This window comes from Aspergillus glaucus (genome assembly GCF_001890805.1).
Source record: "Aspergillus glaucus CBS 516.65 unplaced genomic scaffold ASPGLscaffold_6, whole genome shotgun sequence".
NCBI lineage: Eukaryota > Fungi > Ascomycota > Eurotiomycetes > Eurotiales > Aspergillaceae > Aspergillus > Aspergillus glaucus.
This window is the reverse complement of record NW_019170458.1, coordinates 1040037-1061510: the sequence shown is the minus strand read 5'-3', so window position 1 is coordinate 1061510 and position 21474 is coordinate 1040037. Positions and strand designations below refer to the sequence as shown.

Genomic DNA, 21474 nt, shown 5'->3' with positions numbered 1-21474 from the left:
CTTTGACATAGATATTCAACAATAATCTTCTCGTATTCATAGTGACTATCTATTCGAGTAACTATTCGAGCAATGGTACCTAAGCAGCCAATGTTAGCGGTTGTCCTCAGCGTGTGACTTTCAATCGGCAGTCAAGCATGACAGCTTCCATTTCAGATATTTATGCACAGTCAAATCAAAAACCACAAAGTGATTTAATATGGGGTTGAAACAAAGAAATAAGGCATAATCATCATTTGAAGACAGCGAAAGAAAAACAGTAAGAACTTACCCAGTCTACACAGTCGAGCAGAGCAGAGCAGCGGGTTGGTATTCATGAAACTCAACCTGAGTAAATGACAATCATTTCTCAATGCTGCAAGTCGCTTGCGCTCTCAAGAGACAAGCTCAATGCAAGTTGTCGACGAAGATCGGGTGGAAGCTTGGGAAAGTTAAGATTGGATCCGGCGAGAGTTTTTAAAGCCGCGACGTTAGTGTGACACGTGACTTAAGCGGATAGAGTATTGATCCGCCTTGGCGTTTGTTTGCCTGAGGTGTATAAAAGACAAGGATGGCCTCAACTTCCAGAGATAATCGGACTGCTGCCACTCGATTTGATCTGTGAAAGAGGATCGTAAAGGTACAAGGGTCATTCGTCTGTGATGTGTTTCTCGTAGAGAGATGGAATGCGGTTGACACTGGAACGGGCCGGATTATTCGTCCATCAGGCTCCATACCAACTGCGACTCTTTTGTAGACTGTTTGGAATTTGAAGGCTTGCCGCCATTCTTGGAATCGAGAGCAGCATCCGCGTCGATTCCTTCAGCCTTCAACTGCTCCAGGGTACCTTCAATATCAGCCTTCACTTTATCCATCTCTCGGATTTCCTCCCTAGTCCGGTCCAGTTGTTCTTCCATCATCATTATGAGAGATTCACGTGCTTGGTGCGGTCGGTAGAGGTTCAGAAGGTGATGGGCGTTGATAAATAGATTGCGCAAGTCTTCCACTTTCGACTCAAACTGTTCCGGGGCCACTGAGAGGACGCCGACAAACTCGAGGAAGTTTAGGAGAAGGGATTTGCTGATTTTGAGGAGGTAGTAAGCGTGGTTAAACGGCTGGGAGGGCTTCGAGGGCGAGTCGGGAGCGGCTTCTTCGGTGGGTGATGGTGAGGAGGGGTAGAGTTGTTCGATGCCTTGTTCTTTCAGGGAGGGGAGGGCGGTCGAGAGCTGTGCAAATAATGTGTAAGCAATACCACCAGACAAGACGAGGGAGAAGAAGCGTACATTTTGCAATTCTCCAAAAACACTGTAGTGTCCCGTAGTAGGAATCTCTGGCGGGACGAGATAACGAAGCTCCGGGGGTAGATCCAACGCGCGCAATTCAGCTGGAGTCCATTTCTTCGTGTGTAGTTTTCCATCTTCTCCTTTAGAAGTTTCCTTTTTTATCCCCTCCAGTCTCTTGATGTTGTCCGTGTTGAAGTGCTTCCATAACGGAGGCGGCGGCGCGAACGCGGTGGTGAGAGCTCGTTGCTGTCCGGCTTCGGCCATTCTCGGTCATCTGGAAGCAAGCTAATTGCTCACACTCAGAGGTATATCCGCAACGGAGACCGAAAGGGGTGATCAGAAACAGTAACTGAATGTGGAAAGCCAGGAGAAGAGAGGAAGAATAGAGGAATGCTGGATGCGATACCGCAACCATTGGTCCGTGCACACCGCCGACTCTCGTGACGAAGCTCTCAAGTCGAACATTTCAACCTCAACTCGATTTGCAAGACTCATTACTATTCTTGCAAGATATGCAGTGTGGGAGTCAACTTTCTGGTCCAACTAGTTGATCAGTTTATCCGAAATGCCTCGCAATGGCTCGGCTGCTGGCTCAGCGCAAACCGGAGTGGGCGGCGCTTTGAGTCGGTTCTCGCGACGGTCTCACGCTGTGGATTATATCGCATTGGGATGTCTTGTGGCAGGATGGTTTCTGGTTCGTGGTAGCTATATAAACCAGTGTTTTCAGTGGCTAATGAGTTATTCAAATGTACAGATCCAGCTCTTCGTCCACCCCTTCCATCGCATGATTATACTCGACAACAAGTCCATTCAGTTCCCCTTCGCAGTGATGGAACGGGTGTCTGTTGGTTAGTCTACCGGTCGATAAACCAGAGCCCTATATACTCATTCAATACAGTATGGTCGATTGTCTACGCCGGACTATGTCCACTCCTAATCTTCGTCCTCTGGGCCGCCATGTTCCGGCCCGGCTCGCATAAAGTCCATGTAACGATTCTCGGATTTCTCGTGACGCTGATCCTCACATCGTTTTTAACGGATGTGATCAAGAATGTGGTTGGAAGACCTCGCCCGGACTTCATTTCCAGATGTATGCCTCGGAAAGGGACACCTGGCGACATCCTGGTCGCATGGACGGTTTGCACGCAGACGAATGATCATATTCTTCAGGATGGATGGAGGAGTTTCCCAAGTGGCCATAGTAGCTTCTCGTTTGCTGGCCTGGGTTACCTGGCATAGTCAGTACTTTCAGTCAAATACCCCGAAACACTACTGACACTTTGCAATCGCAGTTTCTTCTGCGGCCAGATGCATGTATTCAGACCGAGAGCAGACCTTGGCCGATGCCTCCTGGCCTTCATACCAATGTTATGTGCATTGATGGTCGCCATCTCACGTCTCAACGACTACCGACACGATATCTACGATGTAACCTGCGGTTCGATCCTTGGGATTCTGGTGTCTTACTTCTCTTACCGGCGCTACTATCCTCCATTGTGCTCTGTGACATGCGACATTCCGCATGAAAAGAAGGATGCGGATGGCTTCTCCAGACTTGCCCCTGACGAGGAGCAACAACTCGACGATATGGCGGGAGAGACATACCGGCTTGGAGAGCAGGGAACATCACATTAGAGATGTTCTCGAATTTGTGTAGATTTCATTAATGATACCCTAATCAATTTAGAATAATCAACTTAGAATTGAAAGATTGAGATCTTGTCCTCATCATTATCTACTACCACTACAGCTTGGAAATACCCCTATTCCTAACGTTCGTCCATTCCTTGACGTCGTGGAAGTCCATCACCTTGTTAGGCCCACCGAATCTCCCCAGGGTATCTTTCCAGTTTCTATTCTGGCCAATTTCCGGATCCCACTTGACAAGGTCATGGATCTTTGGAGGAACCTTGTCTTCCAGGGCGTCGACAATGATACCTCCGATTGAGGGAAGATATTTGAAGCCTGTAAAGGAGAGTTAGTTCCGCAGCCCATACATACAAACCAAGAGAATGGCATACCTCTCCCAGAAGCACCACAGCCCAAAATCAAAGAAGGATGATGAGGATGACGGTCAATGATGAATTCGCGATTAGGAGTATCAGCGCACCAGCAAATCCTAGCAAAGCTGAACGGCCGATCCGCCAGCTGGGGCATAGTCTCCGATAGAAGAGCCCTGACTCTCGCTTCCGACTCCTTGGGCACCTGTGTCCTCTCAAACGGAATGCTCTGGGGTGTCCCATCGGCCAATTGTTCCATATTGGTGTATCCGGGATGTTCATCGCAGATCTTGATCTCTCCATTTTCTTCATCCGGCTCGAAGAAGAAGCCCTTTTCAATGTTAAAGATCACGGGGGTATTCTTGTAAAGAGCCCTCTCCTCCGGACTCAAAGTGATATGCACCAGCGTCCACGCAGTCGGACGCAATTGCTGCTTGAAATCCAAGAACTGACCGGCACTCGCACCAGCACACATGAACGTCTGCTCCGCACGCCAGATCTTACCATCTACCGTGACAGCACCCTTGACATCGTTATTCTCGAAGATAAGCGTAATGACCTTCCCCTGCGGCGTGCCCGTGATAAACTTTACACCGAGCCTCTGCGCCTCCTCCGCAGCAGCAACCAGTGCATTCCGTGCATGAGCCCACCCGGCCCCCGAACGATGAAAATACCCCCTCCAATTTGGAAAATCACCCCTCAGCACCCCCGACGGCGCCAATTGCCGAAAATCCTCTGGCCTCAACAACTCAACCAAATTCGGATCATCCTCCGGTCTCACCTTAACACCTAGTCTGTCCAATCCAGCCGATGTAGAGGCCGACATAAGCAGTCCCGTATCATGATAATACGGCTGGAACAGCGGGTCATTCTTCCAGCCTTCAAAGGCCTGTCGTGCAAGGAGCTCGTTGATTTCGATCTCATCTTTGTTGGTGCTGTATTGGCCCGAGGAGATGATTTTGTTGACGTCGTTGCCGGCGGAGATGGCGGAGGGGACTGGGTAGGGGTCTAGAACGGTTACGTTTGTGTATCCCCGGCGTGCGAGATGGAGGGCTGTTGAGGAGCCCCAGGTGCCGGCGCCGATGATGAGGAGAGGGGATGATTTGGAGAGTGTCATGGCGGATATGGATTCTCTCGGGTCCGGGAGAAGGATGGATAGAATATGATTAGATACAATTGATAGTTGGTAATTCCTAAAGAGCGATAATCTCCATCTTTATAGCTGCGGTCGTGCAGTGGTGCGATAACGCGATGCATAATGGGACTTTGGCAATGGTCCGATCGATAACGATGGGAAGGTCCACGCGATGCTTGACTTTGTTTATACGGAGTATATGCAACAGTCGGGGTAGACCCGACCGTACACTACGGTACAACCCAATTAAAGAACGGATTTCTCCGAATATCAATACAGGGCTGGGATTTTATTAAGCCAAACAGTTAAGTGTTGTATCGTTCCTCTCCTCACTTATCACAACAATCCTGTACACTGCGACCCACCTATCACCATCCTAGCTGTTCGTCGCTTGAACTTTACTCTCTTTCCGGTATTGCTTATTCTTTGATGGACCCAATAGTACTGGCCAAAGTACTCGTTCGAGCGACATGTCGAGTATGGGGTGCCCCTCAGGGCACGAACTCCATCTTATCTATCTTCTACCGGGCATATCTCTCAACGATAGCGACCCTAGGATTCATTCGATATGCTCGGATAGAAAAAAAAAAAAAAAAAAAAAAAAAAAAAAAAAAAAAAAAAAAAAGTGGTCGTCAAGGACCATAAAGGGAGACCATGGCTTTCGGTTCGCTGAGCGATGTCCTTCGGGTCTACTTCCTAACGACCCCAATCAAAGCTAGGCAAGATGGCTCGTAACGATATTCAGAGCCAACCTCACTATGTGGAAGAATGTCTGGGATGCGTCCTTGCAGGACAATGGCACCAAGAAGACGCCCATGACTGCAGATGAAGCCGTGGATATCGCCATTGGGGAAAGCAGCCACCATTGACTCGGATAACTCTCCGTATCTCGAGGTTCGAGCAAATGTGCCGAATACAGATGATCCTATACTGCCTGTCCACATGTTTCGGGTGTGATTTTGGTGTTGTCTTCACTTTGGTGAGTGTTGCCATGCTTATATGGAGAAGTATTACTGACAATATGCAGGTTGGAACAGGTGTAAGCCAATTCTTCTCCATGCGATATCCCAGCATGGCTATTACTTCGTTCGTGGCGCAATTGATCAGCTACCCCGTCGGATACTTCTTTGCAAAGGCGTTGCCTATCATGAAGGTCCGCGTTCTTGGTCGGGAATACGTGTCAACCCGGACCATCATTTCAATGTAACAGACCATGCGATGATTACGATCATTTCGAATCTCAATTTCAACCAGTCTTGGACACGTTCTTTCTTGAAACAGAAGCTCAACGTAACAAGACTGACGCATCACAGGCTAGCGCTATCATTCACGCACAGAAAGTATACTTGAAGATGGAGACGCTTGTCGGTTATCAGATCCTACTAGCTTTGTCGATGCAAATGTTCGGTCTCGGGCTTGCTGGGTTGGCCTAGAGGTACATTATTGATCCGCCGCAAATGGTAAGTGCACTTATTGTCGTTGGTAACTTAGTACTGATATCTAATATATCTGGGCGTCAACACAAATGCTGCATTGTTTGAAACCTTGCATCGCGGCGCAAACCCTATTACCGACGGCTGAGAAAACTCTAGGTATCAGTTCTTCATGTATGCTTCTATCGGAAGGTTCTGCTGGTACTGGCTTCCCGGGTACATCTCCACGGGACCCAGTACCTTTGCTTTTATTTTCTGGGCGGCTCCAAGTATGTATTCATTCGTTTCTTCTGGACATCGCACCGCACTAGCATGCCAAACCAGACAACAAAATGGTCAATGATTTATTTGGCATGACGACCGGCCTTGGTTTATCTTCCTACGACATTCGACTGGAGTCAGATCACATACAACACTTGGTTCTGCGTGTACGCTGTCGTGGCACCCATCCCCTATTATAACAATACCTAGTACACTGCATATCTTCCAATAACTGGCTCCGACGCATATGACAACACCGGCTTCCCTCGTACGGAGTACTGTTCATAGTAAGTCAATTGGCCAATCAACATGGCTGGTTCCTGCGGGGACGGGGCTGTTCTTATTGGCCAAAGAAGTCCGGACCGGAGCTTATCAATCGGTCCGACGTCCGCTCCACCACCGCCTTCGTCCTCGGCTTTGCTACTGTATTTGTACTCGCCTTTTCCTATTTTTTTGGTTGTCTGTTCTTGCTGACCGACTGCTGTAACAGTCACTACTTGACCTGACAGACTCGTTGGACTTTTCGTCTCAGTTCCATGCCAACCAGCGCTGCTCCACGACGGATCGTCGCACTTGGAGCTTGACCTATCGAAACAGGCAATGTAAAATCCCTAAGCCCGTGGGATGCCGCGTCGAAAGGCCGCAGACCGCGTGGGCCCGGTCAAGACTCGAACCCACAGCGGGTGCAAAGAATGTCGTGCGAGTCATGTCCGCTGTGATACGAAGAAACCGCTCTGTACACGATGCCAGCAGAAAGGACTTCCCTGTTCGACTCAACTGGTCTTGAAATGGGAATCGGACTTTGCTAGTCGGGGATTGGCGTTTGGGCGATCTGGGGTTTGGAGCAAGACTCGTGGGCAGGGGAAGCAGTCGCTTAGGTCGCCGGCGGAAGAGCAGGAGTGGTGTTCTATCCCTCTTGTGCAGCCTTGGGGCTTCGTGAATAGCGGAGTGTCGATGTTTGAGCAGCCACATCAAGTGGACGTTGCGTCTGATGAGCTCAATACGCTGGTAATTTATGACGATGACCAAAGGAGTCGGTTCATGAATGATGTGGAATGGATACTACCTCTCGAAGTTGCTGATTATGGATATGCAACACCCGAACTCACAGCACCGGTATCACTGTTCCCAAATCTCACTGAACCAGGCCAAGGGCGGCTGTTTGAGTACTACCTCCAACAGGTCTGCCCTCGGACTACGGCGAGCTCTAAGTCGTCATCGCCATTTGCGTCTGTGATTCTGCCTTTCTGCATGTCTGCGTCTCCAACCATATTCAAAGCAATTCAAGCGTTGGGAGCATGCCACTGGTCGCGGTTTGATTCGAATTACGGTGCCATAGCTCTCCGCTGCAAATCTGAGGCTTTACGAGATCTTCGTTATACACTTGCTACCAAGGGTTCTTTGACTTGCTCAACCGATCCCGAAGTATTGGTTACCATGATGATGCTGTGTCTGTATGAGATTGTGGACAACTGTGATCAACACTGGACAATTCACTTGAAAGGCGCCAAAGAGTTGATTCGCCTGAAGAGGCAACAGCAAGGAGTCTTATCCCGACATGGGGGCTCCCAAGACCCAGTATCAGCATTTGCAGAGCTTTTCTTCGCGTTCCAAGACGTCATGGGTCGCACCGCTTGTGGAGAAGAGGTGCTTTTTGGCAATGACTACTGGTCAGAAAATGATCAGAACATTGACCTTTGGATGGGATGCAGTCCAGAATTGGTGTCGATACTGTCGTCCATAACAGAAATGAGCCGGACAAGGAGACAGCTTACTTCGAACTCCGCGCGAGATTCATTTACCTTGCGAGCAGCTTCTCTAGAGCACAGACTTGAGAATCTGGTGCAAGAAATTGGCGATGTCAATGGCGAAGACGAAACTCTTCAATCGGCTGCAGAATTGAAACGTCTAGCTGCCGTTTTATACTTGCACTGTGCGTTGTACGGTGCATCGCCATCAACCCCGTTGGTAGTCGAATATGTTCGGAATATCTTCCGGCTTGTCTCTAACCTACTCGACCAAGGCTCGCTAGTCAGCATGACATGGCCGGTCTTCGTGGCAGCCGTGGAACTCGACCCGTTTGATGACGAGCTTTGGCTGAACGTGGACAGTGGCTCGACAGTTTATGGAAGACCGCTCGTTCTACGCGCACTAGCCGCGATGGCCGAATCGAGTGTCTCGAATGTGGCTCGTACGAAAGCCGTCATTTCCAAGGTGTGGCAGGCTCGAGATGATGATATGATCAAGGGTTCTCCTACAGATACGTCGAGGGATCCTTGGAAGTGTAATGATTGGGAGTGGTATGTGGCGCCGATTAGCACGGCTATGAGCTTGGCATAGAATGCCTTTATGTGGCTATGATGATACCATGTGCGATAATTGAGTATATAGACTTTATTCAGACATAAATATCACATAATAACCGACATTCCTTGACCCTGTGTATACAATAGCCGCGCGCCAATTAGGTGCGGGACATGGAATCACATGATTCGCCGCGGACGTCACGGCGATCGCGATTGAGACTCGATCCTCCGACCATCTCGACTGTGACACGGCCATCTCACAACATTCCACGCGACTATATATAAGCATATCGAATCCTCAAGCATTGTACCTGAATCCATGCAAAAACACGATCGTGATTGACCATATATTCGCCGCTCGACCGACCGAGGCCAGTTATTCACCGCGATTCCCCGACCTGCGGACCCTTTCCACATCATTCCACGATGCTCTGCAGCGCTGCATGCATTTGACGGTGAAATTGATGTGTGCACGAGGCTCGCCGTGGTGCCCAATATGACTCCGTCCACAACTCCATCGACACTGTCCCATACCTTGCCCGCTAAGCCATTTGAGAGCAAGTTGAGTGAACAGCTCTCACAGAGCCAGAGTGGTGAGGCTGGGACGGGCAACACTACGGATAACACCAGGACCAACACCAATAATCAACTTGGCGGATCTCTTTTGGACTCGCCCAGATTACACTCATTGCCAGATGCGCCCAAACCGGTTTCAATTTCTCAACGACAGTCGATTTCGGATGAAGCGAGCACTGTCCATTCAGCTTCCAGCAAAGATGACAGTTCACTTTCATCCACTCCAGCCACACCACAGCGCCCACCTTTGAATCCACAAAATCTAGCGTTGAACCTTCCTCCCAGACCCTCCGGTTCTCCCGCTACGGCCCAACGTGCGCCGCTCTCGCCAAAGCTCGATTCCTCGCAAATCTACAGTTCGAGATACGGACCGCCCGGCTCGGTTCTTCCTCGACGATCACGGGGTCTTGATTTTTCGCGTGCCTGTACGAATTTACACCATTCCACCCTCGCAGAATCTTCGCCGGAGTCGTCGCCCACCATCGGAGCTCGGGGAGTGGCGATTCCACAACGCCGTGGTTCCCCTAGCGCAGCATCTGCAGCGCCGTTTTCGACGTCTGGGCCAGTCGATCGGACAGGGGTTTCCAGCTCGGTATCCAGTGTGAATATGATAGATTCAGATACAAGTACCAGTGAAGAGGAGGAGGATGAGCCGATGGGAGGGGATAAGGATGATATCATGCTCAGCACACCACAGGCGAACAAGATGGGAACCGGACCGAGCCCTTTTGCGGTTGGAAACGTACCGAGCCCAGGAAACGACTGGATGGGTGGTTATTCACACGCTGCGGCGAGCCTCCTGAGTTTCCAACGTGCTCGTTTCCGCAAGGGACGCAGTAGGACTCGACACAGTTCTAGCAGTGCAAGCGGAAGTTCCAAGCAGAGCCCTGGACCGCTTTCCCCGCCTGTGATGAAGAGCATTGAGAATCCCAATGGAGGTTATTTTGGGGGATCGAGACATGGAGTGCAACCTCGACGTGAGAGTTTGAGCATGGGTACTCGGGATCTGCGTCTGTCTGATCTCAGTGATGATGGGGAGCGTGCTCGAAGTCGCAGTCCTGCCCGTGGTGAGGGAGGGCCGCTTGGGGTCATTCGACGTGCTGTCACGCGACGGGGTAGTTTACTGGTAGGTTACAGTTCTGGGAGCGTCTTGATGTCAGCTAACGTCTCGCAAAGCCGAAAACGAAAACGTTTGCTCGAATTCGGGCCGCTCTCATTGAAGAGTCTTCTCCTCTTGATTGCGAGTCAAAACGTGAATCGGAGGTAATACGGCAGGTTCGCGAGAGTGACCCGGCACCACAAAAGTCACCGGACCTGTTGCAGCCAACCGAATCAGACAGGGCAGTGTCCGGCGCAGATGACACGCCTTCGAAAACTGCCACTCGGCTCGGGAACGCGTTTAGCGAAGAATCCACTCGAGGATATTGGAACTCGTTTGATGACCGCTATCGCACGCCTCCACCACCGATACGCCCAGGCCCTCCATCTGTTTCCGAAGATGACTTGGCAATGGACATGACGCCATCTACGTCGACCTTTGAATTTGCCAAGCCTTTTGAGCGGCCAAGTTCACGAGGTTCGCTGCGTAATGCAGCACAGCCTACTGCCATGCAAGAATTCAAACGAAAGCGCGGTCGCGAAGACGATTTCGATCCTAATCTTTTCAAACGGCGGGCCGTTTCGCCCAGCATGAGTGCCCAGAGCAGTCCGGTTATGCCCAACTCGCCAGCGATGAGGGATACGGGTTCTAACATTTGGGGTCCGCCGCCCAAGTCTAATCTCGGTTCACTCTTCCCGGACAGTAACCCTCGCAATAGCAGTAGTCCACATACAGGGACGTTGAAGCGAGTTGGGTTGCAGGGTATGACCGAGGCCAATGATTCGCTTATGAACATGAGCATTGAATAGTCTGCTTTTATTTGTTATTTGCTTGCTTTCTGCTGCTTTCTGCATCTTTATCGTCTCTTAGCGTGGTGTTATCGTTGGCGTTGGTTTGGGAATTTGGCGCTTGGCAATGGAATCTGGTGTTTATATACTAGCATAGTTTAATCAATATATACTATACCTCTGCAGATATCCCGCGTTGCACAGCAGAACACTGCATTGTAGATAGCCGCATTGATCCACGTGCACAAGACCGCGCTTATCGCGCTAGAGCTCCGTCTCCGCTGTTGACACCGAGCATCTATCGTTGCGCTGGCAGTTGGTCATTCTTTATTGTTTCCTGTTACTCTTGTGTCACTTGTTTACTTCCCTTTATCATACCAACAGCGCCGAATAACCACGATACTGCATCATGTCAACCGTTGAGCTGGCCTCTTCGTTCATTGAGGGTGCCCCGCCAGGCGAGGTATGCGTCCAGACCAGACCAAAGAGCATCCCCTGTTCTTTTTCGGTTCTTTCACAGAAACAGATCGCTAATACTGGATTCTATAGCTTCCCGATGTCGTTGCCGGTACCGTCTCCCTCCTCTCCTGACACTCAACACCCGACACCAATACAACACTTCCCCGCATCCACCTTCCGAACAAGACCCATGCTAAATATCCGGAAACACAGACGTCAAGGCCCTTACCTCCGAAGAGGGCGATCTGATTCCCTCTCTCGCGCCCGCGTTCGAACGATACAACGAGACACAATTGACGACCGTTAAGCTACCGGGGGCTAGTCAGGAGGTATGCAATGCGATACTGAGGACTGAGGCTGGGCTACGAGTGCTAATGCGGATGGCTGGTACAGGTGATTGTTAGCGAGTTCAACAAGTTGGAGGGGAACAGATACTTTGATGTGGAGAGTCAAACTTCGTTTGAGGTTGACCATGTCACGCAGGTAGGCGAGTTTGATGTGGAAGAGTGGCAGGACAGAGCTGATATGGCATAGGAGGCGTCTGGTGCGCAGTCGTATGTTTTGGAGTCGCAAAATGCGGACTTGATGTGAGTGTTCGCCCGGTTGAAGTGTATATGGATGTATGCTAACTGACGCAGCAAATCCCTCCTCAAATCTCTATCCGCACATGCCACCGAACACTACCCCAGCTCCTCTTACGGGGTGTACCCGACTGATGACGACTCCGCCGTTGCCATTCTGCTCGTCGCGAACCGATACTCGCCAAACAACTTCTGGTACGCCATGCCACCCTTGTCTATGGCCACAGCTAACAGAACAGGAACGGCCGCTTCCGCGCAATCTACACAATGCCCGTCTCCGAACCCACCACCGTGACTGGCAAACTTCACGTAGACGTGCACTACTACGAAGACGGCAACGTCGCCCTCAACACCACCAAGCCCATCAGCGTGTCGATCTCCTCTCTCTCCGCAGAGACCGTCATCTCCCGCATTGCGGCCGCGGAGCGCGACTACCAGGAAACACTCAACCGGGCATTCGTGCAGATGGCCGAGGAGGCGTTTAAGAACCTGCGGAGACAGCTGCCTATTACCCGGCAGAAGGTGGAGTGGGAGAAGGTTGGAGGGTACCGGTTGGGACAGGACATTTCTGGTGGTAAGCGGTAGATTGCCTGTATGTATTGGTTGTTTATTTAGTAGCTATAGCGAATGTCATCTGAATTGTATATCTTCTGTAAGGTCTGCATATCTATGCCAAGTCGGGCCAATGCATCGGATAATGCCGATAAGTTGACACCGCTAGGACTTGCCAACTGCGTTGATAGATACACTGCACGGTTATATTAGAATAGTCTCTTCCTCTTTTTAAGTTATTCAAAATCAACATTGAACAACATCCATCAGAATGGCCCAGGCAAAACATGCATCGCAACCCAAACAAACCCAACTCCAAAAACAGCAAAAACAACCCCTCCTCAAACAATTCACCACCTTCACCAAAACAACCCCCGGCTTCGAACGATCCCTACGCCTACTCCAAGCCCTCTCCCAAATCGCCTCAGACCTCTCAACCCACAATGTCGTAACAGCTACACGATGGGCGACGGCAAAGTCGCAGATAGCATTGAGTATGCCCCCTCCCCCCCCCCCAACTGGCGCTTTGTCCCGGGATATGATTACATTCAGAGTCAATGATTGATATCGATATCGAAATTGATGCTAATAGAGAATAGCACGCCGCTACTTCCGCTTCCTAAACTTCATCGACTCGTTCGACCGGGCGTACACCCTTCTCGTGCATGGCGGCGACGGTGATGCCGGTACAGTAAGTACGATGCTTGAACTTGGGAAATCAAGTGCGTTGGGTATTTATGTGTTGCTTGAGAATTTGACTATCGTACGTCCTTCCTCCCTACCTTTCTACCTGTAAAGGAGTATGGGTATGCTGATAGAATATAGCTCCACGCAATGGGAATATACCCCCAAACCCCCTGGGCGAGGGATATCCAAACCCAAGCATATAAATTCTGGTTCTGGGGTCTTGCGCTGTCTGTTCTTGGGGGTATATGGTCGTTGCTTTTCAGCAGTGGCACCAGTGCTCAATCAAGGAAGAACGAGAAAGTCACTCCACCTAGCACTACGGCTAGCAAGACGCTTATGAAGCGGGTTATTGTGGACGGGTGTGACCTTATGATCCCCGGGTCGTCGCTTGGGTGGGTTAGTATGGGGAGTGAGATTGTGGGGATGTTGATGGTTTTGAGTACGGTTGTTTCGATGGGGGATGTTTGGAGACGGGCGAATGGTCTTGGTTAAGTTGGTGGGTGTATGTATAGTTGGAGGATGTTCTAGTCGGGTTGCGGTACTCTATAGCACTTGGGCATGGGGTTTGCAGGTGTATATAGCCAAGTATCAGTCTGTGGTTTTTCTGGAAGTTCTTGTTGCATTGCTTTTGAACATAAAATAAAATAAAATGCAGCTCCAGTGTCCCGGATAATGTAATCCGCAAAAAAACAAAAAATGGTCCCGACGAGGGTCGAACTCGCGACCTTGGCGTTATTAGCACCACGCTCTAACCGACTGAGCTACAGGACCTGTTGTTGAATGACTGGCCGGATTAGTGATTTCTCAGACGGAGCAATATTTATTCGATTTCGCTACATAATGTCGAGGGATAGAGCACGCCCTTGTTGGATAGACAATGTCGCGGTTTAAATAAACACCAGGTGACGACATTGAGAAGTAATTGTTATATTTATATCGTTTATCTCAAACATTGACGTTTTGGTTATATGACCATATGTACAGATGTGCAGATATATATTTATGCCCTCCCCAAACTCCAACCATGTTACAAACACCGACACCAAAAAGAATATACAGAAAATCAAGCATACCACTCATCCAACGCCTTATCAACCGCACACTTCGCCAACCGATGCAACTCCGAAACAAAATCCGCCACAAGCTTAATATGAATAACCTCATTTACCGAGGAGAGCTGTCGCAGGAATATCCGCTCCATCATACCCATTGCAGCACGGAGTAGTGCGAGGTCTTTTGTGGCTTGCGGGTCGGAGGGGGTTTGAAGGATGCTGCAGAAGATTGCGAGGAGGGCGGACATGGGGTAGAAGATTAGGTGCCTGGTACGTTAGCAGAGAAGAGAGTGAGGGTGGGAGGTGCAGGGACTTACCAGAATACGCCGTCCATGAGGACGTGCTCGGCTGTCTCCAGATACATCAATGTTGAGCGGCTTGCCTCTACAGACAGAGCTAAGCTCGATCGTACCCCTTCTGTCATCGCACCCTGACCCTGACCCATGGCCCAGGCTTTGCACCGACTGCTGGCCTGGTGGATAATCGTCATGCACAGGTGGTAGTTCAACCGTAGCATAACCGAATGCATGCTGACAGTCGGATCCGGCCGTTCATGGGAAAACGACAAGGTTGGCCTCCACTCCACAGGAACAGACATTCTCCACCTCTCGAGCTCATCGTCTAGTTCGCGGATTTCCTTCAGAAGTTCTGCGTCTGTCTTCTGATGTGCTTTGAACGAGTATAACGAGCTATATGCCCGAGATTTTATTATACCCAATCGAAGATCGACAGGAAAAAGCAGGTAATCAGGTAAATTTTGAGAGTCCTGCGGATGTGGAACAGCCATGTACTGCTGCTCTACATAACCGGGAGGTAGCGTGAGATCGCAGTTTTCATCCGAAAGCGCAACAGGTTGACCGGTTCGTAGGGCGATATCCTTGTCGATAATAAAGCAGAGCCAGAACACGTTTCGAAGGTGTCGCTGTATTCTGTCTTCAGGACTTTCTGGTCCCGCAGCTGGAGACGTGGTGGGTCGGTGGGAATGTGTATGTGCGCCTAGCATGTATATAAAGCGAGCCGCGAGAGAAACAAAGTAGTTTGCAGAACGTAGGTTTCCTGTCACGAGATCGAATACAGCCTAAAGATGTAAGCAACGGATCATAAGATATGGTCATGAAAGACCACTTACCAGCATAACTGTTGTCTGCAACCCATCCAGACTAGCAGACTCTTGCAAAACTTGAGGCAGTAAACATTGTGCTTTGACCGCAAACGCCTCACTATCGACCGGTGGTACATGTGACGGCGTCTGGTTCAAACCCGGCGGATGCAATATCGAAGCAAGCGCAATAAAAGAGAAAATACACGCCCTCGCACTAGCCGGCCTATAAAACCGACTAGAGCTCTGCGGCTGATAAGCCGCCTTGATCGTCTCTTGAAACAATACAAAATCTAAAACCGGAAAGATGAGCCGCATCAACGCACTCCGATACAAGTCAAAGTAAATATCGACAACCGATTGGCTAGGCAGCTCGAATGGATTCTGTGTCTGCAAACTCATCAATAGCGCGCTGGAGTTCAGCGCTCGCTGCTTTTCCCATGGTGGTCTGGCGGGGCTTAGTTTCTCGAATGCAATGTTCTGGCCCGTCCGCTGCTGAACCCACTGCTGACCCTCGGGAAGTAGGAACGGTATCCCGGTGATCAAGCTGTTAACCCCGAATTCACGGCCGGCAAAATGCAGCGCCACGGACGATGATGCTGGGGCGTGATCGGGAGGCGTAGTCACCACTTCCTCCATTAAGCTAGTCTCGGAGTTCGCGGGAGACCCTCCAGGTGCTGCCAATAGAAGTCAGTCCTGCATATGGTCCCACTGGTAATCGGAGCACCTACGAGATTCACCTGAGAAATTCTCCATTAGGAGCTTCTCGATCCTGCTCAGCCGCTCCGACAAGCGGCCCGTTTTCTGCGTTCTACTATAGCATATCAGCAACCGACAAAGAAGACGAGAAAACAAGCATACCCAGGACCATTCCCCCGATCTTTCCTCCGTCGCTGTATAACCCTCTCAAAAGTACACGGGATGTTATGATGACTACACCAGTTACATTGCGGAACAGCTGCATCACATTTAATCTGCACGCATCCATATTAGCCCAACCCAACCCCTAATCATCAGCACATTCCCAAACGGGAAAACGCATACCTTTCTCTTATAGCAACTATCGCAGGCCCTTGCAGTGCGCTTGCGGGCCTGCTGTTCGTCGGACCCTGCCGCTGTGACCGGCGTGGGGGACCGATCAGTTGCGTATGACGGGCCACCGTGGGCGGGGGTTAAACCTCTATCAGACATGTTGACCAACTAGGAATTCTCATCCGAGACGGGTGGCATAAGATGGAGACTATTCAGGGTCCAGATGACGGAAGATACTGAAGTGTCACTTCCGATCGCCGCTGACAAAGACGGCAAAGGGGATTTTCTGAGTCAGCGGAACCGGAGATAACCAGGGTGGGTTTTTTTTATTTATTAAAAAAATAATAAAAAAAGCCAAAAAAAAATGGTCCCGACGAGGGTCGAACTCGCGACCTTGGCGTTATTAGCACCACGCTCTAACCGACTGAGCTACAGGACCAATTGTTGAAAGAATGTCGATTTTAGTGACATCCCTTCCTAAACATCTCTGTCAATATCCCGTAGTCCGAGCCACCCAGAAAAGTCTTCCACGCTGCACTACCATTTGTTAGGCCAAATCTACACTCTTTCCCCCCCAGATCTACAGACTATACCCTCTCCATACCATCCACCATGCCCCGTCCACATATCTGCGTGAGATGCCGCAAACCTAAGCCCGCAGAGGAGTTCAAAAGCCAGGACGCGAAGGCTCCGTTCAAGACTTGTCTTCCTTGTCGAATGTATTTTCGGAAACATGTATCTCTCCCGTATTCTCCGGTGTAATGAATAATTGGAGCTAATCGTGTTTCTAGTATTCTTCTAGAGGGCGTTTACCTCGTTTTCATCGGCCAAGTGTCCATTCTCAGGAAGATCAGGAACAACAGCAACATAGCACCGATGATTCCCGTGCTGAGGTTGGCGAATCCCAATCTGAAAGAGGCCAGGCTGCTACTAGCCCTTCGCGCAATATGCCTCGTCCTCTCCCACCTGGCCGGGGAAAGAATAATTCTGAAACTCAAAATCCGCGCGATCCCGGGTCTACAGTCCCCCAACCCCAATCCCATCAGCCTCCTTCACCTCATCCTGAACCGCAACCAGACTCCCATCAAGGACCAGAGCATAACTCTGATACTTGTGCGGCGCAATCAGAACAAGCCAATTCCATTATCCACCAGTTCGCAGACCCATATACCCTGTCTCTTTTCGCTCTTCCCCAACTTGACCCTGACCGCTCGTGTCCTATTGACGGTTGTACATCTTGTTTTACATACTCCATACGCGTATAATAAGATTAAGCGGAAAAAGAATCCTCATTTCTGTCCAGCATTGATATCTCCAGTATCTGATATTGACGTGAGTCTCTGAAGAGGAGGAGGCTACTGAAGAGAAACAACAAGATATTCAACATGGACTCTATTACATCCTTTGACTCATAAATGTGTTATATAGCAATAATAAACAGAGATAATAAACTAGATATGATGGATGTTTTCTTCGTCAGACTTATATTTCAATCAATCCAGTAGTCTTCATTGTGGTGTCTTGAACAGGCTCTCGGACCCGTTCCGATGCTTCGAACTATGCAGCATACTGAGCAGTAGGATATTAAAAAAAAAAAAAAAATACAGTGCCCCGGTGCTCCGTGGAATACGTGCAAGGATACTTCATTCAAATCATTTGAAGACCACAACCCACTCAAGAAGAAGTGATCGTTGCAAAAACCCGATTTCATTCCAGAAGAAGAATCAGAAAACAAAGCGATTCTGGTTCGAGAGAACGCGATAAAGAGACTGGAAAGAAAGACCTAGGTGACAGATAACAGAATTGGCTTTCTCAGACTGGCGTACGCACTTGTGTATCACCATTCCCAGGATCGGAACGACCCTCCCCCCAATGACGAACGTCTGGCCGAGGACGAGGAAGAACAGGCCGTGAGGAAGAGACTGCGTGCTGAGAGATTACAGAGCCATTTACACTTTGGCCAAAGTCAGATTGAGCAGGACGGGGTAAAAGAGGCCTGTAACCATTCCGTCGCTGGGGGGTAGCATCCTTGTCCTGGCCCTGGTCCTTGCCAATCTTCGTACGGCTGGAATTATCCACACTTTTTTCTCCATGACAAATATCCAACTGCGAGGGACGAGGCAAAAGAAGCCGAAAGGCAAGTCTCTAGAACTGAGGGGTAGCAGCGCCATACTGTCCCACGGTATGAGAATCGGATTAAACAGGGAGAGGCAAAAGAGGCCGATAAGAAACATTCTATCTCTGTTGCTCCTGCTGGGCATTGTCTTTACTAATCCGATGTTTACGAGCCTAACCAAACGGAACAGTTAGCCTGACCAACCGATGAGCAGAGATATGGAAATTGAGGACTTTAAAGCAAATATCTCTGTAGGAGAAACATGTATTGAGAGGGACCATTTTATGGCGACGACGAAACTGGTCTGTGGGTTCTGTCTGGTAGCATGTCGTGCACATCTGGTAAGGAGTGGTATCTATATCTATTATGCGAGGCATAGACGGATATGAAGAGTGAGGATAGTATAAGACGTATGAGGCGCGAGAGCGGGTAGAAGAGTGAAAAACTGGAGGACAACATACAGTGAATGCCATGTGACGTTTATGAGAGGACAGTCAAATCGATCAGCAGATAAGCTTGGATACACAATGGCAATGGCAGCTTCCATTGCCCGCTTAGCATCGAGCATTGCTTACGGAAAGAAAAGAATGGCTACAATGTATTCAGGATATAAAGCTGCTTATTCTTTGATTTTGCATGTGGATATCAATCACTTAATCATAGATTTCCAAAATTCAGCAGGATACAGGAACCTAAATACAAAACTGTAGATGTCCTGCCCAAAACAAATTCAGAACCATACCGAGCAGAGAGCAGTAGATATTATTCATAATCCAGTTCGAAGAGACTGGCGTTCAAAGAACGCTGCATATGACGAATGAATGGCGTTCTAGTCGTCTGCCACTTGCAGACGAGTCAGATCAGCGACTGAGGAACGTTGCTCGCGTCAGATGCAAGGATAAACTGGAGGAAGTAGCGAGGGGAGCGAGAAGTTCCCCCCCTTGTATTAATGGCGCAAGGAGTATGAACGACAGGATGTACAGCCAACGTCCCAGCATTTAGAAACATACTTCTCCAAATCCCCCTCATTTGTCGGAGGACGCAGCGGCGGAGGCTGAGACGAAGCATCCCGGGGCTGAGGTTCAGGTTCAGTAGAATTGATAGTTCTAACCTGTCGCTCCCTCTCAGCGCCGTGCTCTGTCTGAGGACGCGGCGGCATAGACTGGGAAGAGGAATCTCGGAACTGCGGTTCAGTAGAAATAACAGTTTTAACCCATTGCTCTCGAGACCCTGAGCTGTGCTCTTGAGGACGCAGGAATAGAGACTGAGTAGAAGAGCCCTGGGACTGAGGTCCAGGTTCAGTAGGATTGACGTTTCTGAGGCGCTCCCGAGTCTTAGCGTCGTGCTCTATCCGAGGACGTGACGGCATAGGCCGCGAAGAAGATCGCGACTGAGGCTCAGGTTCAGTAAGATCGACAGTACTAGTATGGCGCTCCCGTGTCTGCTCTATCTGAGGACGCAGAGGCAGAGGCCGAGAAGAAGAATTTCGGGACTGAGGCTCAGGTCCAGTAGTAAGATCGACAGTCCTCACCCGTTGCTCCCGAGTCTCAGCGCTAATTCTCTGAGAACGAGGCTTTGACTGAACACTAGGCAAAACAGCGATGGAAGGACCCATAGGTCCAAGTACCATTGAGCGCACATCCAAACCCCCATCACTTGTCGGAGGATGCGGCGGCACAGACCGAGAGGAAGCCCAGGACTGACTCTCAGGTCCAGTCAAATCAACAGTCTTATTCCGATACCCCTGAACCTTAGTGCCGTGGCCTGTCTGAGGACGAGAAGAAGCCCGGGGCTGAGGTTCAGGGCCAGTAGACTCGACAGTTCTAATACTCTGCTCTCGAGTCCCTGAGCGGTTCTCTCGAGAACTGGAGTTTGACTGAGAACGAGAGTTCGACTGAAGACTAGGTAAAAGTGCGAACGAAGGACCCATAGGCCCAAGAACCATTGAGCCGATTTCCACGAGCTGGGGTTCTTCCTCATGATTGTCTTTTTTCTTTCTGTTCTCCTTCTTGCGCTTGGGAGGCTCGACACGGAAGACGTTCTGGGTTCTGTGTTCCTGTTCTCCCCCATGAGGGACGGGCTGAGTAGGACGAGGAGTAATAGGTTGATAGGAATTAGTTGAAGTATTGCTATTCGTCGGCAGAGGTGTACTATCAAAAACAACCACAGACTCCTCGGATAGCCTCTTTCGACCCTAGTAGAAATGGAAAAGACATTAGCACCGCGCACCACTCTATAAGTTTAAACAGGGACGAGGGGAAAGAATAACCGGTCGATAGCGATCCCGACAAGCAAGACAGTTCTTAACAGCCGTATTCGTACCCACTCTACGGAACTGGTCCTCGGGTTTAGTCTGGTGGCATGTCGGACACGTTTTGGTGATGGGAGGTATAATGATAGGTGGATGAGGCATGTTGATGATACAGGTTCTTCATTTGTGTGATGTGAAGGAGGGAGAGAAAATTGTGACAGAGGATCTTACAAAAAGCATGGCGTATAAAGAGGGCTAGCATACAACGATGGAGGTGATTCACTTTGGCGCTGAATGGAGTTTCACAAAAAGCTTGTTCTTTTCAACCAGTTGGGTCCTGTAGCTCAGTCGGTTAGAGCGTGGTGCTAATAACGCCAAGGTCGCGAGTTCGACCCTCGTCGGGACCATTTTTTTGCTTTCTTTTTTTTGCTTTATGATTTTTGGTGCGACGGCGAAAGGTGGAGCGTTGCGGGTCGGAAGTTTTCCATGGACTGAGAGTGAGTCGAGGACAGCACAGAAATAGAAAGGCAAAGACAGAAGCAGAGAAGACCGTTCGTCTAGCGAACAAGTTTTGTAGAATAAAAACATGCAAGAATACTCCTTATACCGAAACGACATAAAGAAAAGTGAAACAAGGATATCAATATGGCTTCACGGCAATCAGAACGCAGCAGACATCAAACATCGCACATAATCATGACACGTTGCGCGTTGAATCTCCAAGCCAGCATGCCTTCAATCATAGGCAAGACACAACCAAAACCAAAGGTTTTCTCTCTCGCGAG

At 49.7% G+C, this 21474-nt stretch overlaps 11 protein-coding genes and 3 non-coding genes across 14 annotated transcripts; 8 read left to right on the top strand and 6 right to left on the bottom strand.

The window, feature by feature from the left end:
- Positions 1–692: 692 nt before the first annotated feature.
- Positions 693–1526, bottom strand: med7 (mediator complex subunit MED7; the record flags this gene model as incomplete). The annotated part of the gene is made up of 2 exons (XM_022540368.1): positions 693–1205; positions 1263–1526. 2 exons carry the CDS (start codon positions 1524–1526, stop codon positions 693–695), a joined length of 777 nt encoding a protein of 258 aa, XP_022402939.1.
- A 160-nt stretch (positions 1527–1686) lies between these two features.
- On the top strand, positions 1687–3329 carry ASPGLDRAFT_146446 (phosphatase PAP2 family protein). Its single transcript, XM_022541885.1, has 4 exons — positions 1687–1956; positions 2017–2110; positions 2161–2500; positions 2555–3329. Exons 1-4 carry the CDS (start codon positions 1828–1830, stop codon positions 2895–2897), a joined length of 906 nt encoding a protein of 301 aa, XP_022402938.1. The 5' UTR covers positions 1687–1827; the 3' UTR covers positions 2898–3329.
- ASPGLDRAFT_73321 (NAD(P)/FAD-dependent oxidoreductase) lies at positions 3007–4379 on the bottom strand (the record flags this gene model as incomplete). Its single annotated transcript, XM_022549666.1, has 2 exons — positions 3007–3227; positions 3284–4379. 2 exons carry the CDS (start codon positions 4377–4379, stop codon positions 3007–3009), a joined length of 1317 nt encoding a protein of 438 aa, XP_022402937.1.
- Positions 4380–5301: 922 nt separating this feature from the next.
- Positions 5302–5830, top strand: optE (small oligopeptide transporter, OPT family; the record flags this gene model as incomplete). The annotated part of the gene is made up of 3 exons (XM_022543381.1): positions 5302–5376; positions 5425–5550; positions 5711–5830. 3 exons carry the CDS (start codon positions 5302–5304, stop codon positions 5828–5830), a joined length of 321 nt encoding a protein of 106 aa, XP_022402936.1.
- Positions 5831–6715: 885 nt separating this feature from the next.
- On the top strand, positions 6716–8431 carry ASPGLDRAFT_65369 (Zn(II)2Cys6 transcription factor; the record flags this gene model as incomplete). Its single annotated transcript, XM_022548890.1, has 1 exon — positions 6716–8431. One exon carries the CDS (start codon positions 6716–6718, stop codon positions 8429–8431), a length of 1716 nt encoding a protein of 571 aa, XP_022402935.1.
- A 213-nt stretch (positions 8432–8644) lies between these two features.
- ASPGLDRAFT_146438 (uncharacterized protein) lies at positions 8645–11046 on the top strand. Its single transcript, XM_022541884.1, has 2 exons — positions 8645–10099; positions 10150–11046. The coding sequence occupies exons 1-2, from the start codon at positions 8894–8896 to the stop codon at positions 10879–10881; spliced, it is 1938 nt and encodes a 645-aa protein (XP_022402934.1). The 5' UTR covers positions 8645–8893; the 3' UTR covers positions 10882–11046.
- A 136-nt stretch (positions 11047–11182) lies between these two features.
- Positions 11183–12554, top strand: ASPGLDRAFT_168300 (F-actin-capping protein subunit alpha). The gene is made up of 7 exons (XM_022542668.1): positions 11183–11323; positions 11410–11428; positions 11533–11648; positions 11713–11802; positions 11854–11906; positions 11958–12095; positions 12140–12554. Exons 1-7 carry the CDS (start codon positions 11270–11272, stop codon positions 12483–12485), a joined length of 816 nt encoding a protein of 271 aa, XP_022402933.1. The 5' UTR covers positions 11183–11269; the 3' UTR covers positions 12486–12554.
- Positions 12555–12669: 115 nt separating this feature from the next.
- ASPGLDRAFT_45291 (PEX11 domain protein) lies at positions 12670–13804 on the top strand. Its single transcript, XM_022546210.1, has 3 exons — positions 12670–12946; positions 13052–13215; positions 13278–13804. Exons 1-3 carry the CDS (start codon positions 12724–12726, stop codon positions 13629–13631), a joined length of 741 nt encoding a protein of 246 aa, XP_022402932.1. The 5' UTR covers positions 12670–12723; the 3' UTR covers positions 13632–13804.
- Positions 13805–13836: 32 nt separating this feature from the next.
- Positions 13837–13910, bottom strand: ASPGLDRAFT_t66. The gene has a single exon. It is a non-coding gene; the product is annotated as a tRNA-Ile (tRNA).
- A 134-nt stretch (positions 13911–14044) lies between these two features.
- On the bottom strand, positions 14045–16514 carry ASPGLDRAFT_168295 (putative C6 transcription factor). Its single transcript, XM_022542667.1, has 6 exons — positions 16335–16514; positions 16152–16264; positions 16022–16101; positions 15321–15967; positions 14509–15269; positions 14045–14458 (listed from the first exon to the last, which is right to left on the bottom strand). The coding sequence occupies exons 1-6, from the start codon at positions 16479–16481 to the stop codon at positions 14203–14205; spliced, it is 2004 nt and encodes a 667-aa protein (XP_022402931.1). The 5' UTR covers positions 16482–16514; the 3' UTR covers positions 14045–14202.
- A 173-nt stretch (positions 16515–16687) lies between these two features.
- On the bottom strand, positions 16688–16761 carry ASPGLDRAFT_t65. Its single transcript has one exon. It is a non-coding gene; the product is annotated as a tRNA-Ile (tRNA).
- A 133-nt stretch (positions 16762–16894) lies between these two features.
- ASPGLDRAFT_45289 (uncharacterized protein) lies at positions 16895–17784 on the top strand. Its single transcript, XM_022546209.1, has 2 exons — positions 16895–17057; positions 17114–17784. Exons 1-2 carry the CDS (start codon positions 16935–16937, stop codon positions 17585–17587), a joined length of 597 nt encoding a protein of 198 aa, XP_022402930.1. The 5' UTR covers positions 16895–16934; the 3' UTR covers positions 17588–17784.
- A 1600-nt stretch (positions 17785–19384) lies between these two features.
- Positions 19385–20851, bottom strand: ASPGLDRAFT_34126 (uncharacterized protein; the record flags this gene model as incomplete). Its single annotated transcript, XM_022544393.1, has 2 exons — positions 19385–20632; positions 20708–20851. 2 exons carry the CDS (start codon positions 20849–20851, stop codon positions 19385–19387), a joined length of 1392 nt encoding a protein of 463 aa, XP_022402929.1.
- A 171-nt stretch (positions 20852–21022) lies between these two features.
- ASPGLDRAFT_t69 lies at positions 21023–21096 on the top strand. Its single transcript has one exon. It is a non-coding gene; the product is annotated as a tRNA-Ile (tRNA).
- The last annotated feature ends 378 nt before the right edge of the window (positions 21097–21474 follow it).

Bases quoted from the DNA above. Each gene is read 5' to 3' on its own strand.
- ASPGLDRAFT_45289 (XM_022546209.1), top strand. From the start codon at position 16,935: ATGCCCCGTCCACATATCTGCGTGAGATGCCGCAAACCTAAGCCCGCA. The intron at 17,058-17,113 runs GTATCTCTCCCG...TCGTGTTTCTAG, and splicing joins GAATGTATTTTCGGAAACAT to TATTCTTCTAGAGGGCGTTT.
- ASPGLDRAFT_146438 (XM_022541884.1), top strand. From the start codon at position 8,894: ATGACTCCGTCCACAACTCCATCGACACTGTCCCATACCTTGCCCGCT. The intron at 10,100-10,149 runs GTAGGTTACAGT...CGTCTCGCAAAG, and splicing joins CGCGACGGGGTAGTTTACTG to CCGAAAACGAAAACGTTTGC.
- ASPGLDRAFT_168300 (XM_022542668.1), top strand. From the start codon at position 11,270: ATGTCAACCGTTGAGCTGGCCTCTTCGTTCATTGAGGGTGCCCCGCCA. The intron at 11,649-11,712 runs GTATGCAATGCG...TGGCTGGTACAG, and splicing joins TACCGGGGGCTAGTCAGGAG to GTGATTGTTAGCGAGTTCAA. The intron at 11,803-11,853 runs GTAGGCGAGTTT...GATATGGCATAG, and splicing joins AGGTTGACCATGTCACGCAG to GAGGCGTCTGGTGCGCAGTC.
- ASPGLDRAFT_146446 (XM_022541885.1), top strand. From the start codon at position 1,828: ATGCCTCGCAATGGCTCGGCTGCTGGCTCAGCGCAAACCGGAGTGGGC. The intron at 2,111-2,160 runs GTTAGTCTACCG...CATTCAATACAG, and splicing joins GATGGAACGGGTGTCTGTTG to TATGGTCGATTGTCTACGCC. The intron at 2,501-2,554 runs GTCAGTACTTTC...TTGCAATCGCAG, and splicing joins GGCCTGGGTTACCTGGCATA to TTTCTTCTGCGGCCAGATGC.
- ASPGLDRAFT_168295 (XM_022542667.1), bottom strand. From the start codon at position 16,481: ATGTCTGATAGAGGTTTAACCCCCGCCCACGGTGGCCCGTCATACGCA. The intron at 16,102-16,151 runs GTATGCTTGTTT...ATGCTATAGTAG, and splicing joins GATCGGGGGAATGGTCCTGG to AACGCAGAAAACGGGCCGCT. The intron at 14,459-14,508 runs GTAAGTCCCTGC...CTAACGTACCAG, and splicing joins CTCATGGACGGCGTATTCTG to GCACCTAATCTTCTACCCCA.
- ASPGLDRAFT_45291 (XM_022546210.1), top strand. From the start codon at position 12,724: ATGGCCCAGGCAAAACATGCATCGCAACCCAAACAAACCCAACTCCAA. The intron at 12,947-13,051 runs GTATGCCCCCTC...AATAGAGAATAG, and splicing joins AAAGTCGCAGATAGCATTGA to CACGCCGCTACTTCCGCTTC. The intron at 13,216-13,277 runs GTACGTCCTTCC...GATAGAATATAG, and splicing joins TGCTTGAGAATTTGACTATC to CTCCACGCAATGGGAATATA.